The sequence below is a fragment of the Phyllobates terribilis genome, unplaced genomic scaffold (genome assembly GCF_046119375.1).
Source record: "Phyllobates terribilis strain yellow unplaced genomic scaffold, ASM4611937v1 Scaffold_3__8_contigs__length_932513732, whole genome shotgun sequence".
In the NCBI taxonomy this organism is placed as follows: domain Eukaryota; kingdom Metazoa; phylum Chordata; class Amphibia; order Anura; family Dendrobatidae; genus Phyllobates; species Phyllobates terribilis.
Genome location: NW_027362763.1, coordinates 199,877,494 through 199,895,314, shown reverse-complemented (window position 1 = coordinate 199,895,314; position 17,821 = coordinate 199,877,494). Strand labels below are relative to the sequence as shown.

The window sequence follows — 17,821 nt, the reverse complement described above, 5'->3', positions numbered from 1 at the left end:
GGTGAGCTGGCTTACAGCTCCACTCCCCAGGTCCTTCCTCATCGCTGTCCTGTCTTCAACTCCTCTCAACTGACAACTAACTAACCCCGCCTCCAGATTTCAGTTGTCAAGGGGAGGAGCTCCCCTTTCTGGTCTGCAGCCAGGAATGTGTTGTATGCTGGCATACCTGATTAGGGGACCCCTCCTTGCTTCCAGGCATGGCATCACCCCTTGTGAGAGAGACAATGCCAATGTGGCAACCGGACCCCTGGGGTGCCACACAAACATAACACTATCTGTAAAAAAAACTGAAGTTGAAAAGAGGATGGCTTCTACAAATGGATAATGATCCTAAACACACGTCAAGATCCACAATAGACAACCTCAAAAGGCGCAAGCTGAAGGTTTTACAATGGCCCTCACAGTCCCCTGATATGAACATCATTGAAAATCTGTGACTAGACCTCAAAATAGCAGTGCATGCAAGACGACCCAGGAATCTCACAGAACTTGAAGAATTTTACAAGGAAGAATGAATGAAATCCCTCAAAGAAAAATTGAAAGAGTTGTCTGGCTACAAAAAGATACTTTCAAATGGGGGTGTTACTAGGTACTAACCATGAAGGGTGCCAAAACTTTTGCATCGGCCCATTTTCTTTTTTGCAATTTTTAAAATATAAAAGATTAAAATTAAATATATTTTATGTATATATATATATATATATATATATACAGTGTATATATATATATATATATATATATATATATACATACATACAGATACAGTACAGACCGAAAGTTTGGACACACCTTCTCATTTAAAGATTTTTCTGTATTTTCCTGACTATGAAAATTGTACATTCACACTGAAGGCATCAAAACTATGAATTAACACATGTGGAATTATATACTTAACAAAAAAGTGTGAAACAGCTGAAAATATGTCTTATATTCTAGGTTCTTCAAAGTAGCAACCTTTTGCTTTGATGACTGCTTTGCACACTCTTGGCATTCTCTTGATGAGCTTCAAGAGGTAGTCTTAACTTTAACTGGCCTTTCCTAACAAGGTTAGTGAACTAGCCATAACCCTAACAGGCAAATTAAGGTCTGAAACCTTGGTCAAAGTTATCTGAGTACACAAATCTCCAATACAAAGAAAATGTCATCTTTAACTTTAGGCCTTTTAGAGATCATTTCATCTTCAACTTGCTTAACTGTTCACAATAACAGTAATTTTGACCAGGAGTGCCCAAACTTTTACATGCCACTGTATATGTAGCACAAAACCCAGGTATCTACTCTACATAACCGTGATAACCTGGAGAATTCATTATAGAGGTTATTTGGTGTGGAACATGAACAGTGAAAATATTAAAACAAAGCCTGATAAAGCCACTTCTGTGAAAAAAGGTAAAAAAGTTAGGACTGCTGAAAGAGGAGAGGTAAAAACTCAAAAAATTGTCTGGTCGTGAAGGCCCTTTCTGGTCTGGTCATTAAAGGGAATCTGTCACCAGGTTTTTGTCACCTTATCTGAGAGCAGCTTTATGTAGCGACCGCAACACACTGCTTGCTGTAGTTATCATAAAATCACTGTTTTATTAGCAGATTATCACTAGAGGAGTAGTAAACCTGCTGCCATGTAGTCCTCCATATTCATGAGCTCTGTATAACCCCGCCCCACCACTGATTGGCAGCTTTCTGCCTATGCACAGTGTACACAGAAAGCTGCCAATCAGCAGTAAGAGTGGGGTTATACAGAGCTCAGCATTCAGAGGACTGGTAGATTTGCAGCAGATAAAGCAGTGATTCTATAAAAACTGTAGCAAGCAGCCCAGTAAGTGATACATCACTGGATTAAGGGTCTCCGCCCCTACATCATACTGCTCTCGTCATATGACAACGTCGGCTTTCCCTATAATTCCCTTACCTAACTGGAAAGGGAAAAGGAATACAAAACATGTGTTTCCTATAATATATCACACACAGAAAAATTAAGACTGCAAAAACATACCACATACTTCTGACACCTAAGACCCCAGATATCAACTCTTATGGTAAGTTTGCAGAGATAATTTGGCAAAGGATATTAACTTATGTTACCCCTAAAACCAGGTTACAAATAAAAAAGCCACCTACTAAAAAGTATATAAAGGAACTCCTCTACAAATAGTTTTTCAATATAATAAGAAGATATATGTGATATATTATAGGAAACACATGTTTTGTATTCCCCTTCTAGATGGGTAAGGGAATTCTAGGGAAAATCAACGTCAAGCGGAGGCGCCACTGTCTTGACCCTAGGGTGCCAACCTCCACGGCTTAGGCAGGGATCATGAAATAGGATGAGATCCCTCCCGTAAGACCTTACAGGTACTGTGACCACTCTCTTATCTTAATCCTTACCCTTGTGTATGTGATTCCGTTGAATGCTTTGATATTTGGATATTTAGTTTGTGTTCACTTAGGGTATATTTTAATAAAGATATTCAGTGGCAATCAAAAGTTTTGTATTTTTTTTAAAGTGTGATTACTTCTGTCTGGTTGTTGTGAGGCCATTTCCCTGGTGATGAATTGAAAGTGCATGAAGGTGTCATCATACAAGACCTTAATTTTAACCAAAATGCTTTTGAAAATAGGTATGGTCTTTTAATTAAAGAAAACTAACAGCCAAAAGTTATACTATTTATTGATCACAACATAGAGTATTGCTTACAATGCCATAACTTAGCATTTTGTAGCATAACCTGTTGCTTTAATTACTGCACCGCACCAACGGGGCATTGAAGCCACTACGCTATTCAAGACATCTGGAGGGATCTTGCACCATTCTATTTGCAAATCTTTTTAACAATTCATCTTTATTGCTATGGGTACGAGCCTCAACTCGTCACCCTAACTCATCCCAAAGGTGCTCTATAGGGTGTAAATCAGGTGATTGGTTTGGCCATTGCAACAGGCGAAAATTTTTCTTTCCTAACCAATTTTTGACTAAATTGGATGTGTGCTTAGGATCATTGTCTTGCTGGAATCTCCATCCCCTGCCTACTTTGGTTTTACCATGTGGCAGCATTACATTCTCCAGAATATCCTTGTACATGGTGGCATTCATATTTCCATCAATTCTATGCAGAGGACCAATGGCAGATGCAGAAAAGCAGCCCCAAACCATGACAATGCCACCACCATGTTTCACTGTAGGTGTTTGGCATCTTACATCATTACGTTTTCCAATTGGGCAGTATATATAGTGCTTGCCATCACTACCAAACAGATTGAATTTGCATTCGTCCGACCACAACACCATAGACCAATCTGTCTCTTTCCATTGGCTGTGTCTTTTGGCAAACTCAAGTTGGACCTTCCGGTTCTTTGTGGAGATAAAAGGCTTCTTGACTGGAACTCGTGCATTCAACCCTACTGTTCTTAGCCATCGCACCACAGTTTCGTGCGAAATCTGTACAGCACTTTTATGGACATCAGATACTGACTTTTTCGTAATAATGTCATCAACTCTGGAGGAAGTTTTCCGTGGTCGTCCACTTCTAGGTTTGTCAGCTGTTCCATAACCTTCTTTTTCTTTCTTTAATATACGTGACACTTGGCTCTGAGAACAGTTGAATACATAGCTACCTCTTTTTGGCTTTGGCCTGACTTTACTCTCAGTATAATAAGCTTCCTGACATCTTGTGATAAATTTGGCAATGTCTTTGCCATGTTTTAACCTAAAAACACACACATAAAAAAAATGTAGGCAAAATTTGACTACCCATGACAAAATATGCAAAACATTTGGTCCAGCAAATGTTGAAAACTAACACCTAAAAGGATAAAAAATGTCAAACACAATTTTCGACCTTATAGCTGACAACCATTTGCTTACGGTTTACTAAAATCACCAGGAAAATGGCATCACAGCAACCAGACAGAAGTGATCACACTTTTAAAAAAAATACAGTCGCTACTGTAGTTTTAAGGGGATTGTTATGTCAATACTATTTGATGTCGTTTATCAAAATCAATACTGTTAGTAAGTGCCGGCATCACGTGTCACAACAGCACGGGAGCCCCAGGACCACAAGTGCTGACCACCGCGGGAACGGCGCAGATACGGGAGAAGATTATAGGTTTTTTTATTTTATCGGGGGCAAACAATTTAGTTCAAGAAGGGGAGGTGAAATACTGACCAAATACTGAATGTGTGAACGAGGCCTAAGAGTTAAAGGTTCTTTTCTGTGCACAAAGCTTGTAAACAGGAAAATTATCCAAATCCATGGAGTGGAATAGGTCCTTGTAAAAAATAATTTTTTAATTACAGCATGACACAAGTGCACAGCAATGTGTGGCAGTTTAGAGCCCTTTTTCCAAGCTATTTTTAAAGTTTCCTCTGGTGCCTTGGACTACTTTCTCTAAGAAATCCCAACAGTCATTCAAGGCGAGAGCTGCCTCCTCCCAGCACTGCTCTCGCTGTGCAGTGACCTGCTTGTCTATAGAGTGTGAAACATGATCTGGTGTCAGCAAGCAAATGTTTTTTGTCCATCAGGAATGGATCAGACAGACCAGAGTCTTTACCATAATTTATAGCCTATAAGGTTACAGGCTTTTCCTCTTCCATGGAGGTTAAAGGGAACATCACAGCTGATTGATGCTGCCCGAGCTACAGAGCCACGGGGCAGCATGAGTCAGAATCTGGCTGTTATTTCAGATAGGTGCATTTAACTGTGAAATGAGGCAGCATTTCAGAGAAAGTATTCAAAGTTAAGAACCATCCAGGGATCATGTTTTTTCAGTTGACTAGTCCATGTGGCTAGTCCCCTGTGACTTTTCTCCATCCCATCCTCCTTGAGTGACAGAGCACTCCCTACTAGAGATGAGCGGATCAGGCAAAATTCTAATTCGCCTGTTTGTGTGGAGTTTTCAGGGGAATTCAATTCACAAAGATGTTATTCTCTGCAAATTTGATGTTCCTTACTATGTTTCTACTGTTTATTTAAAGGGAATCTGTCAGCAGGTTTTTGCTACTTCATCTGAGAGCAGCATAATGTAGGAAAAGAGACTCTGATTCCAACGATGTGTCACTTAGTTTTCTGGGTGGAGTAGTTGTGACACAGTTTTTTGATGCAACAGAGCTGAAAAAACTAGCGCCACCCACGCCACAGCTTTTTGTGTACATTGTCTATAGACAGTGAGCTACTTATCACAGGAGGGGGCAGAGTCAGACATGCAAGCACACAGTCACAGCAACGATAATGTCCTGGTGATAAAATCTTCAGTGTAAGTAAACAATAGCACACAGCCTGATAAGTGACATATCCTTGAATTCTGTGTTTTATCCACTACTTCATGCTGTCCTCAGATTACATTGCAAAACCTGCTGACAGATTCCCTTTAACATTCCCTATTATTCTCTCCAGACCCCAGAGCATAATAAATGTAATATGTAAGAAATAAAAAAAAACACCTATACTCACCTTATGGTTCATCTCTCCAGTCCCTCTGTTTCTCACGGTCACCCGACTGATCCTTGTCGTATCTTCTGATCCCCACCACAAGCGCTGAAATCCTCGGGCCTCTCACACTGAGCTGGGACTTATGTGGCGCCCCTGCTGGTCCAGTTGCCACAGAGGTACTGCATTTCACCCAGAGGTGTGGTACCCCACTCTCAGGTAAGGACGGAGTGCTACACGGGACCACACACCCACATCCAATACACTCCACTTCAGTAGGGAAGGGCGAGATTGCTCCTAAGGGAGACCTCCTGGTCCCTAGCTGGAGGGTGGAACTAGGTAGAGGAGGTGGGTGGAGGAAGTAGTTCAGGGGAGCACAGACAGAAAGGGCATAAAAGGCAGATTGAAACATCTAGAATGGTCCAGTCCTGCTCAGGAGAGCAGTGCAGAAGGGTACATGCTCCTCGCTCCAGCGCTTGGAGCAGAAGTTGAGTGGAGAGAGAGGAGTCGAGCCCAGAGGAAGAGGCCCCAGAGGAGAGTGAGGGAGGATGGGAGCAGAGGGAAAGGCTCCAGAGACAGAAGGGATCCCAGGGGAATGCAGGAAGCCACCTGTGCGTCCCATTTCACACTGACGTGGAGGGATCAGGCCGCAGAAGGGGACCGGCCCCAGACTAGTGGAGAACAACCAGGCTCAGCTAACCAACCGGAGGCTGCAGCATTTTCAAGGTGTTGCAGCCAAAACCCACAATTGTATCACTGAAAAGGTGGCAACATAGGGTCCAGGGGATTGCAAGTCGCCCGACAAGGCCCGAGGCCACTGGCTTGGGACACTGATTGTGAGGCGCAGGGCAGGAGGGTGAGAGCCAGCGCAGTGAGATGACCAGGAAAGGTACATAGAACGGGGTCCCGTCCAAGTGCTCCTGAAATACCTGAGAGTTTGCTGGATCACTACCCCGGAGGACACAGGACGACATGGGCGGTTACACACCGGTAACTGTAACTTGGACAACTTAAGAACTGTGAGTAAAACCTGAAGACTGCACCCCACTGTGTCCTTGAATAATAGCTGTGCCATCATTTGCATTACACCGCACCAACAACATCTACCTCATAAAATCACCATCTACTGCCCTGGAGCTAAGCTCTGCCTGTGGAGAGCTGAACCAACTCTGCTGCATCATCATCAGCTCCAGAGGATCTGCACCGCAGCGGCGGCCCCATATAGCCGCATACCACAGGTGGCGTCACGAGCATTATCTCTAAAAACTTTATTCCCCTTTTACTTTTATTATTTGACCGCCCGGGGCCATGGACCGGGTCACTACCACCGTGACACCCACAGCACCGACTGGCCCGGCACCAAGTACCCCACGGCCCCAGGGGTCGCGTCACTTACGGGTCTGAAGAGGCCTGCAACTGGAAGCGCAAACGCAACAAAAGGTCACAACATCATGGTTTGCTCCATGACCTTGCACGCACATGCGCAGGACCATCCTGGGTCATGTGAGTCTTCTGTGGTTGATGCAATCTTTTGCATTATGTAAAATAGCAGTGGGCATTTTGAATGATTCTAATGCATTTCCTAAAATTGAGCACAAATTCTTTTCTCAAATCGATTTTCTCATCATCTATTCTAACTTCTCCTCCTACTTCCATTACATCAATGAGAAGAATTAGGTTGGGCTCACAAAATTGAAGGGATATTCCAAGATAATCCAGTAAGAGAAAAGACAGCACTCTGTCCTTCTGGAGAAACTCCGTGTTTATTGTAACTGTATTCCATACGTGCTAAAACCACTGAACACAGGTCATCATGCAGATGACGCGGTTCGGAAGTAAACTTCCAGGCACAACAGGCGGCCACGAGAGGTGGTGAGTTCTCCTTCAATGGAAGTCTTCAAACAGAGGCTGGACAGACATCTGTCTGAGATGGTTTAGTGACTCCTGCATTGAGCAGGGGGTTGGATCAGATGACCCTGGAGGCCCCTCCAACTCTAACATTCTATGATTCCTTATTCATAGCTGGCATGGTTGATCCGATTGACAACTACAGATCTGTGGTTGACAGTCTTCCGTTGACAAAACGTCAGCAATATTGTGGTATGTTCCACTGCATGAGGATAGACTGCTGATGATGTACAGGAATTATAACCATGCAGCCCAAACCAATGACACTACACCAACTGGATGAACGCAAGCGGGTGCCCGCAAGGTTTTCTTGTGCAAGAAATGGTATGTACATACTGTTTAACATGCGTGAATTTTTTTTTTCCCTGAAATTAGAAAACCATTGTTAACAGTAATGCCAAAACCTGTATATGATCACCCATGTACCCCACTAATTATAATGGTGTCCTATTGGGTTTCTGTCATGGTGTCAGCATGCTCTATTTTGTCCGCTATTTCCTGGACGGCTCTGTGTTGAAGGCTCCTAACATAATCTCTGATACAGATGTGAATGAACGCTTAAGATACAAAATTTTAACAAATTAATTTTCATTGTACTGTATATCCCATGAAACAGACCCAGAATGGTGTATAAAGAATAATCATGCTTTTAATTTTTATTTCATAAATCCATACCACACATGAAAATAAGCAACTTTGGAATAAATGGCAGAGAAACTTTCTTCTTTTACCTCCTGGACTGATCTTTCACTCTCAATTCAGGTAAAAAATCTGTATTCAGTGAAGACAGATCTACCCATTACTGAGATACAGTAGGAGATGGCAATTGGAGCTTTTAAAATTCTATGGAGAGAGAAAGGAGGAGCTAGAGGTAGACAGCAAGTTCTCCATAGAACTTCATGAGCACCAACTGCCATCTCCTATCACAATAATGGGGAAGTCTGTATTTGCTGAAGACAAATTTTACCAATGAATTGAGAACTTTGAGAATGATAGATCAGTCCAGGAGGAGAGAGAAACAGATTTCTCTGGTAACATATATTACAACCTTGCTTACTTTCATGTGTACTAATGATTTTTGAAAAAAAAAACAACGGTTACTCTTTAAGTCTTTCGAAACACGCTGAGCGTCTGCACAGCTTACAGCCATGTGTTATCGGGCATTACTTTGGATTGCAAATAAAATCTAACAGGGGACGTCTGCCTGCTTATAAGAACCTCCTAACTATAAAAGTAAAGCCTTTCTTTGTTCTCACATGTGGTCTACAGCATTCCTCACAGAATTAATTATATAAGCCGCTCCGATAAAAACATGGCACAGGGAAGGTGGAAATACTTAGACTTCAATCAGCATTTAATAGTCTAAGTTAAGGAAGGAATTCAGCTTCATATATTATATTATGAGTCCTTAAAAAAGCGAATACAGCACTCAGTATGAGGCCGGGGTCAGGTGAGCATATGAAGAATCGTCCGAGTTTCACCCAGAAAACTTGAACAGTTTTCATCCATATTGTCTGTTTTTAACATTCGATTTAATACATCAGCATTATAAAACATAATGAAAAACAGCTTCCTATGTTAATGATGGCAATGTATCCAGATACAGATACGTATAGGATCTGATTTTGTTGCGCACCCGTAGACTTTAATGGTGCGCAATCTCCTCTGAGGTTCAGAAAAGAACACTGCATGCTGTGATTTTTTTTTCACACGGACACTCAGTAATCTGAACAGTCGTATTGAATAACATTGGTCAGTGTGCTGTCTGATTTTTGCTCGGACAGCACACATACGTATTATGTGCTCGTCTGAATGAGCCCTAAACAATGGAGAGATGAACATAGACTAGTAGTATGTGATCTGCAACTTTACCCAGAAGGGCGTCACTCTTTCCCATGGACGGTGACTTTGGCCATGACATAGGTTGTGCGGCTAATGATCGCTCTGTTGAAAGATCGTGTCGGTGCAGCTGCGACATCACAGAATAATGCAGGTGAGTGGGGACTTATTAAAACCCCTCAAGTCCCAAAAAGTTGTAACCAGTTCTATTTTTTGAGACTAGCTTGTTGCAGTCGTGGTTGCATTATGACCGCATTCACATGCAATGTAGATGACGCGCCCCAGGGCCTGTGTCGCGCTGCGTTGCGCACGCGGGAGCTTACCCGGAGCCGGATCTCTTTAGGGTTGTAGTCTCGTGGCGGTGATCCGGTCCGTGCCCAGGGAGTCAGACTAAGTGGCGCTGTATTAGCGGTAGATGTTGGACGACTACGCCACCCGTTGAGTACAGCTAAGGAGCTGCTGCTGCAGGGCAGACCGCTGAGGCCGGTGGTAGGATTGTGCAGCGTGATAGTATAACCCCCAACGGGAGGGGTATGGCCTCAGGGCAGCCGACGTGGATTATGGGGGTAGCAGGAACCACTCGGAGACGGTACGGTGTAGTTCAGGGTCTTTACTGGTGACAAAGATAGACCCTCCCGGAGTACTGGCTAGAGATTGGGGCCTGGTCAGTCCTTGAGCAGATGGGATCTCCCCTGGCCAGGCGGAGTTGTAGGCCTCCCAAACTAACGATACTCTTCCGGCTACCTTGCTAGAGGCGGGTATAAGTAGCCCACGTCCCTGAGTGTACCGTGTGGTGCTCACCCGTATGGCCGGTGACTCGGGGCCTTCTAGTAGCTTCCGCTCCACGACGGCGGTGCTGGTCCCACGCGTGTGACCGTGCCTTCGGGTTTCTGGGCCAGAGGACCTGCAATCCCCTGCCGGTCGGTTTCTGCTGCTGGATAGGAGTTAGTCCCCACAGCCTCGGACTCCGGGTCCGGTGATAACTTCTCAGTCAGGGCGAGCTCTGCAGCTGCCAGCCCCTGACTCCTTGTAGCACTGCTCCCACAGAGCTCCTGATGTTCTTTTCCTATATCTGCTTCTCTGTCTCTACTTCTTCTCTACTCACTAACCCTGCCTCAGCCCTAGGTTTATATAGGGGAAGTTCTTCCCCTCCCAGGACTGGGCAGGAGGTGTGGCATGCATAGGATCCCTGACCAAGAGACCTCCCACCTGCTCTCAGACATAACATTGCTGTTACTGTGGAAACCAGACCCCTGGGGTGCCACATTCCCCCCTAGTGAAATTTAGTACTCCGGGACTAAACATATTTTTAGAAAAACATAACAAGGTATAAACAATAATAATACAATAAGAAAAACACATAAAGATGGTTACGGCGTGTCCGCAACCGGGTGCAGTTTTGAAGAAAAGCAAGGTGTCCATTTCACCAAAACAGGGAGACGTAACCAGGTAGGGGTCTGTCCTGCCCCGAGTCCTTAACAGTCTTTTAGTCCATTCCTGGGTTACGCTCCAACCAATTGTACAAGGATTCCCGGTAAATCCACCAAGGACTCCTAAAAATAACTAGAAACACATAATTATTTACAAGTAACAGACAGGTGACCACAAATAAAACAATTTAAACACTTCAAATCCTCCAACGTGCGGGTAACTGGCCTCTAGTGGCCCTAGTGGACCTACGGAGTTGACTGTCTGGCCCTGAACTACAGGGTGTAGGAGCTGTCAAGGGTAAACTGGGCAGCTGTCTACCGGCTCTTTGACTCACTAGGGGTACGGCAGGCTCACTATAAGCAGAGGGTTGATCCTCCTGTTCTGCTTGTGTGGAGTCTTCTGCCTCCTGGACCGGCTGCTCTTCCAGCTCTTCCTGTTGCTCCGTAGGCACTTGGGATGCTGGTTGGAGGAACGTGAGGACGGGTACCACAACTGCACCATTGACTTGAGTCCAGGACCGAGGGAAGTCTCCGAGCACAGTACTAACCATATCTTCCCTTTCCTCTACGGGTCGATGGTCTTCTTGTTCCTCTTCAGGGTTCCGTAGCTGTTTAGGACACTTCTTCAGGTGATCCCGGGATACAATGGCTATGGTCTCCCCTCCGTCTTTACTGATGGTACAGACTTTCGGGTTCTCGTGGCTTGAGGGCAGTACGGTGTATGGGTCCTTCTCCCACTGGTCGACGCCACGGGATGTCCTCCGGTCCGGATGCCAGCTGGATCTTCCCTGGAGTGGAAACCTGTAAAGACTGCACAGTTCGGGTTAGCGCGGCAACGCTTTTAGCTAGCTCTTGGACCTGATGGTGCAGGTCTGGAGCCGGGTCATTGTTCAAAGCCTGCGCATCAGCTCCCACAGGCCCTGCCGACAAGGGTGCCGCCTCCTGGTGGTAAGTGGTAGTGGGGCGTCTGTGGGTCACAACGCCACCTGGTGCCGGTTCTCGGAGCACCCGGATGGCTCTGTCCTTGAACTGTGCAAATCCCAGATGAGGGTCCTGTAAGGCCATTGCCCGCAACTGGGTTCGGTGGGCATTGCAATATAAACCCTCTATAAATTGTTCAGTCAACAGCCTGTCCTCGTCTCCCACGCCGTCAGGGTCGGTCTGCTTAATGGCTCTCAGGGCCTCTTGTAGGTTCAGGGCATAGTCCCTTATACTCTCGTGTGCTCGCTGCTTGCACCCGTAGAATCTAAGCTTGATCTCGGCTGAGGTGCGGGTATCAAAGGTGTCCCTCAGCCGGGTTAGTATCCCTGCAACAGTCCTTCCCCCAGGTGGCCAGGACTTTACCTCCCTTTGGGCTGCCCCGGTTAATTGGGCCACCAGGATGCTCACTTTTTGCTCTTCTGTGAGGGGATACACCTGGAAGAGGCTATCCAGCTTTTCTCTAAAGTCATGCAGGGTATGTGACTCCCCTGAGTACTGGGGTAGCCAGGCCGCTCCCGGGATATAGGGCATGGTGAAAGGCATGACTGCAGCAGCGGTGGCGCTGGCGGGGGTTGAGGCAGTGAAGCTCTCCTCCGTATCCGACATCTTCCTCCCCCCTAGTGGACCGTGGCCTACCTTGCGATGATCCTCTTCCGTAGGCCGCGGCTCCGCAGTGGATCTTCAGGGTTGAGGACCTTCCGTCGCGCTCCTGTGACGTCGGCGTCTGCTGGGCTCCTTCCAGGACCTTACGCAACGTCCGGACGTGAGGCGGGGCTTCAGTTCTCGCGCGCTTTCGGAGTCCACGCCCCTCTTCTTCCCGCGCGGCGTCTTCAAGATGGCGTCCAACGGCGGGAAAACTCCACGGATGGCGATAAGAAGGCAGAAGATGGCGCCGGATGGCGGGAAAACTTCGCGGATGGCGGGAAGAAGGCAGAAGATGGCGCCGGATGGCGGGAATCTTCACCACTGGTAAGTTTGAACAGTCTTTTTCAGGCACGCAGTACCCGGTGGTTGCGGGCACGAAATCCTGCCGACTACGCCAAAAGTTGACGCGCCCCAGGGCCTGTGTCGCGCTGCGTTGCGCACGCGGGAGCTTACCCGGAGCCGGATCTCTTTAGGGTTGTAGTCTCGTGGCGGTGATCCGGTCCGTGCCCAGGGAGTCAGACTAAGCGGCGCTGTATTAGCGGTAGATGTTGGACGACTACGCCACCCGTTGAGTACAGCTAAGGAGCTGCTGCTGCAGGGCAGACCGCTGAGGCCGGTGGTAGGATTGTGCAGCGTGATAGTATAACCCCCAACGGGAGGGGTATGGCCTCAGGGCAGCCGACGTGGATGATGGGGGTAGCAGGAACCACTCGGAGACGGTACGGTGTAGTTCAGGGTCTTTACTGGTGACAAAGATAGACCCTCCCGGAGTACTGGCTAGCGATTGGGGCCTGGTCAGTCCTTGAGCAGATGGGATCTCCCCTGGCCAGGCGGAGTTGTAGGCCTCCCAAACTAACGATACTCTTCCGGCTACCTTGCTAGAGGCGGGTATAAGTAGCCCACGTCCCTGAGTGTACCGTGTGGTGCTCACCCGTATGGCCGGTGACTCGGGGCCTTCTAGTAGCTTCCGCTCCACGACGGCGGTGCTGGTCCCACGCGTGTGACCGTGCCTTCGGGTTTCTGGGCCAGAGGACCTGCAATCCCCTGCCGGTCGGTTTCTGCTGCTGGATAGGAGTTAGTCCCCACAGCCTCGGACTCCGGGTCCGGTGATAACTTCTCAGTCAGGGCGAGCTCTGCAGCTGCCAGCCCCTGACTCCTTGTAGCACTGCTCCCACAGAGCTCCTGATGTTCTTTTCCTATATCTGCTTCTCTGTCTCTACTTCTTCTCTACTCACTAACCCTGCCTCAGCCCTAGGTTTATATAGGGGAAGTTCTTCCCCTCCCAGGACTGGGCAGGAGGTGTGGCATGCATAGGATCCCTGACCAAGAGACCTCCCACCTGCTCTCAGACATAACATTGCTGTTACTGTGGAAACCAGACCCCTGGGGTGCCACATAGATACTGGACAGAACGAACTTTGGTCGTATGACCTGTGTCGCAACCAAAGTGGTCATATAGCCTCAGCATGAGGCTAGGATTACACAAGTGTAACATCCAAGTGCAGTCCGATTTCCGCAGACTCACACAATGGAAAAGATTTTGTTCTCCACCTTCTCCTCACCTGTGATAAAATTCTCTCCCCCCCCAGAGAATCGGATCGATTATGGTAATGACACTCCGATCAAATTCTGATCCGAGTATTGGATCTGATCTGTTCTGATTATCTCAGAGGAGATGGGGAGAAGATGGAGAACTCATTTTTTCTATCTTTTCCATTGTGTGAGACTGCAGAAATCCAAGTACAGTCTGATGTTTTCCATGCACCCATAGACTTGAATGGGTGAGTGGCATCTGATTTGCGCGGCCACTCACAGCATGCTGCAATTTTTTTCTCATGCCAAATTGGTATGAGAAAAAAAACACTGATCAGCACTGCCCTTGGCCGGAGTGCTATCTAATAAAACATCGGATAGCACTTGTCTGATGTATACGCTCGTGTGAGCGAACCCTATAGAGAATTGCAGCTTGTCTTGGATGGACTGAGCTGTAATATCATAAACAAGTCATAGACTGGGAACAAATGGTTCAAATCCCCCAGCTCTCCCCAATTTTAGAACAGAGGGATATTTAATTTATTATTTAGGAAAAGAGTGTAGAGTTGGGGTCAATGATTTTCACTGGTCTGAACTGTCAATCATCCAGAAGCCCACCAACCAAACCAACCCTCTTCTTCCCCACAAGCACAGGGGCTCCTACAGAAGAAATTGAGAAAACCATTTTAACTCCTAAGAGCTTTTTACTGTATAATTGTTATGTACTCAGGTACATGGAGCTCGGCATGTTCCCGTGTAGATCTTAAATCTGCAGTTTGTTAATTGATGTTTTACATAGCCCCTTCAGAGAGGAAAGGGACTGTAGCACCACCTATTAGAGGTAGCAATCCTAAAACTCAAAATCAACTCACATCTTAAGATAGGAAGCCAAACCAGAAACTCAATTTGCTGACACATTTTTTGGCAGTTTTTGCCCCTCATAAGTGCAAAGCAGGAAAACTGGTTGGCTAGATGAGACGTTAGCATGGCCTATAAGTCTCACTATGCGAACTTGGTGTTCTCCAGAAGAAAAAACCTTAACCCTTAGAATTTGTATCGTGGGTCATTTGTAAATTTGTTCCAAATTTCCCCATTGAGTTCAATAGAGAAGTCAAAACTGGCAACAAACTCCAGTTGTTGCTGGTTATAATAATAGCAATATAAAAGATTTTACTCCTCTAATATTTGCGTGTTCCTCTGCACCTCTGCTCGCTTCTATATAACCAGGTCTCCTGACTTTCCGTATAAATGCAACAGCTAATCAGCGGCCTGCTGCTCATTCCAGAGGGTGGTTCAGCAGCGGGGACTGATCCCAGAGTCCCAGCCAGTACAAATAATGTGGGATGTCAATCATAGCTGAGTGGACTAGCAGCAAGAAGACCATCACTAGTCCTGCTGCAGAACGACTCTCTTGACTGGAAGGAGCGGCATTCAGTTGTTTGTAACGTTTTTTTCTCACTCATGCTAAAGCTATATTCACACATCAGCATGTGTGGTTAGTCCTTGGCCATTGGAGCAGAGCCCAGCGACCTTCCTCCTATCTGTTGGTATCACAGGCACCTATTCTGATTAGTAGCCTGGTGTGACTTTATGCATGTGTCATGCCGCAACGATGATATCACGTAAGGCCTACAAATCAGAAGAGGCTCTGGGATACCCGCAGGTAGGAGGAGGTTTGCAGGGCTGTGGTCTGATGCTCACAGACTACTGACATCGCCGCTTGACCAGTGTCCTGCCAATTCTTTTGGTGCCTTACCTTTCCACCACATCTTCTCCATTCCAGCATGTGGAACCGTCTCTTACTGCCTGGTCCCCATCACATAATCGCTCTGCCAATGTGGAATAAAATGTCCTTGAAGGCTTCATGTATTTGATAAATTCACTGAAACAAAAAAAAAGACTGATCAAAGGGCGCAGTCATAAATGAATAAGGTCAGAAGGACACAACGCACGCCGCAGATCTGTAATGTGCCAGCATCATGATAGTCTACTCCGCAGTGTGCACTTTTTCTATTTTGCACACTTTGCATTTTGTCATGTTTTATTTTTGCTGTTGTAATAAAATTGGATCTGAGCAAGTAAATAAATGTGAAAGCAAAAAAAAAAAAGAAAAACGGAACAGCAGTCAGAAAAAGAAAATGAGTTAAGAAAACACTAAGGTTTCAAGCACACAGAGACTCCATAAACCTGCTTTCTGTGATATGTACCTCCAATCTGCACCATATTATGGAGAGGATAGATCAGATGGAGCATTGAATTTGATAGAAGAAGTCTTCGATTCATCATTTGTGTTATTTCTTAAAGAGGACCAGTCATTTACTAAAAAATTGAGTTTAATACCTTTTCAAAATCCTCTAGTTACTCTGATTCTGCCGCTTTTTTCCATTTTGCGATGCGTCGCTCCATTGCAGAGATATCTATATTTATTGCTTTTGATGCACACTATGTGAAATTTCTGCTTGTAGTGCAACTGGCCTTTTCTTCAGAGTCTTCTCTGGGGGCGTGCACTTTCGTCCCCTCTTCCACGGCACTGCCAATCACAGCTTGGCAGCTGATGTAGCAGGTTAGGAGGGAAATGTGAAAGCACATGCCCCCAGAGAAGATTATGAAGAAACGCCTAGTTGTACTACAAGCAGAGATTTCACATACTGCACCCTAAAAGAAACAAATATGAATGACGCAGAAAATACATAAAAAAGCGTAAGAATCATGTGAGCTCAGGGACTTTTACAAAAAATGTTATTGCGCAAGTGACAGGTCACGTTTGAGTCATTTCTTTTTTGTCTTGTGGTATTCATTTACATTTTTGCAACAAATTATTCAAAATAATGTACGTGATTGATGATTTTTTTGCGCAAAATCAAAAATAGTCTTTATTTTTGTCTTCTCTTTTTCATGATTTATTTTAGCACAAAAAGTCGCACATTTCACAAAATGGTGCAAAAATCGCACTAAAAATATCTGGCATTTAAAAAGCACACCGGGAGCCACTGGAATAAATTTGCGAACATAAAAAAAGACAGACATAAAATAAAAAGCACAAATGGAAAGATAAATATGGTGCAAACAAAAAAGCGCAAAACTCTTGTGACAAAAACAAGTGCAAATACAACAATGAATCAGCCCTAAAATATCTACAGCATGTGCCTGTGCATTAAATTGGTGACATATGAAACAGTATGGCTCCTTCCATTTTGAGTCTCACATTGTGGCTCCATACAACTCGGGGGTCATACAAGTGTATAATACAGTTGAGTACAAAAAATGTTTAATTGTTCTTCTATCTACAGCTGGAATATATTCCTTAGATCTGTAGCAAACATCGTCATATACTGTATATCAACTTGTTGGGTTACAGGCTGAACTCGATGGACTGTCTACCTTCAACCTGAAAAAAGATCAAGCTGTATCAGTGCAGGTACATTTATAGTGTCATTGACATCATCCCTTTACTTGTCATATGGCAGATGGCCATAGTGTTATGTTCTGCTACCAAAGCTAAGGAAAGAGAGGAGATCTGTCCCTACTATAAGACTCAGCAGAATCCCTACGATGTAACAGGGAACCTGATCCTGCGATCAGACCTGCTAAAGTCCTAATCTAGTCTGTACGGAGACCTATAGATTTGGGGAGGGAATCCCTACAAGTACTAAGGACTGGGAGGAATATGGGACACCTCCTAACAGAAATAGTAGCAGACAGACGAACAAACAAAATAGATAGAACCTAGAGGTCCGTAGACCAAGCAAACTAACAGAGTTAGATACAGAGCACAGGCTAGCTAGAAAGTAGATATACAATGAAGTCCAGCAAAGCCAGAAGGGCGGAGCAGGATTAAATAGGCCAACAAGGTCATGTGACCAGCAAAGGAAAAAAAACCTAACAGCAAGGTTCTAACAGTACCCCCCCTTCTAAGAGGATCCTCCGGATCCCCTAGGACCAGGCTTATCAGGAAATCTCCTGTGAAACGCTCTGATAAGTCTGGACGCGGAAACATCATCTGACCTCACCCAAGAGTTATCCTCGGGTCCGAAACCTTTCCAGGCCACAAGATACTGCAAA

At 45.5% G+C, this 17,821-nt stretch overlaps 1 protein-coding gene across 2 annotated transcripts in view; it reads right to left on the bottom strand.

Annotated features, from left to right (window-relative positions):
- LOC141259040 (glypican-5-like) overlaps positions 1 to 17,821 on the bottom strand; it is a 323,430-nt gene that overhangs the window by 198,096 nt on the left and 107,513 nt on the right. For both annotated transcript variants that reach the window (XM_073674458.1, XM_073674460.1), the window contains one exon: positions 15,516 to 15,641. In XM_073674458.1, the coding sequence (XP_073530559.1) occupies positions 15,516 to 15,641 (126 nt within the window). The remainder of the gene's footprint in view (positions 1 to 15,515; positions 15,642 to 17,821) is intronic.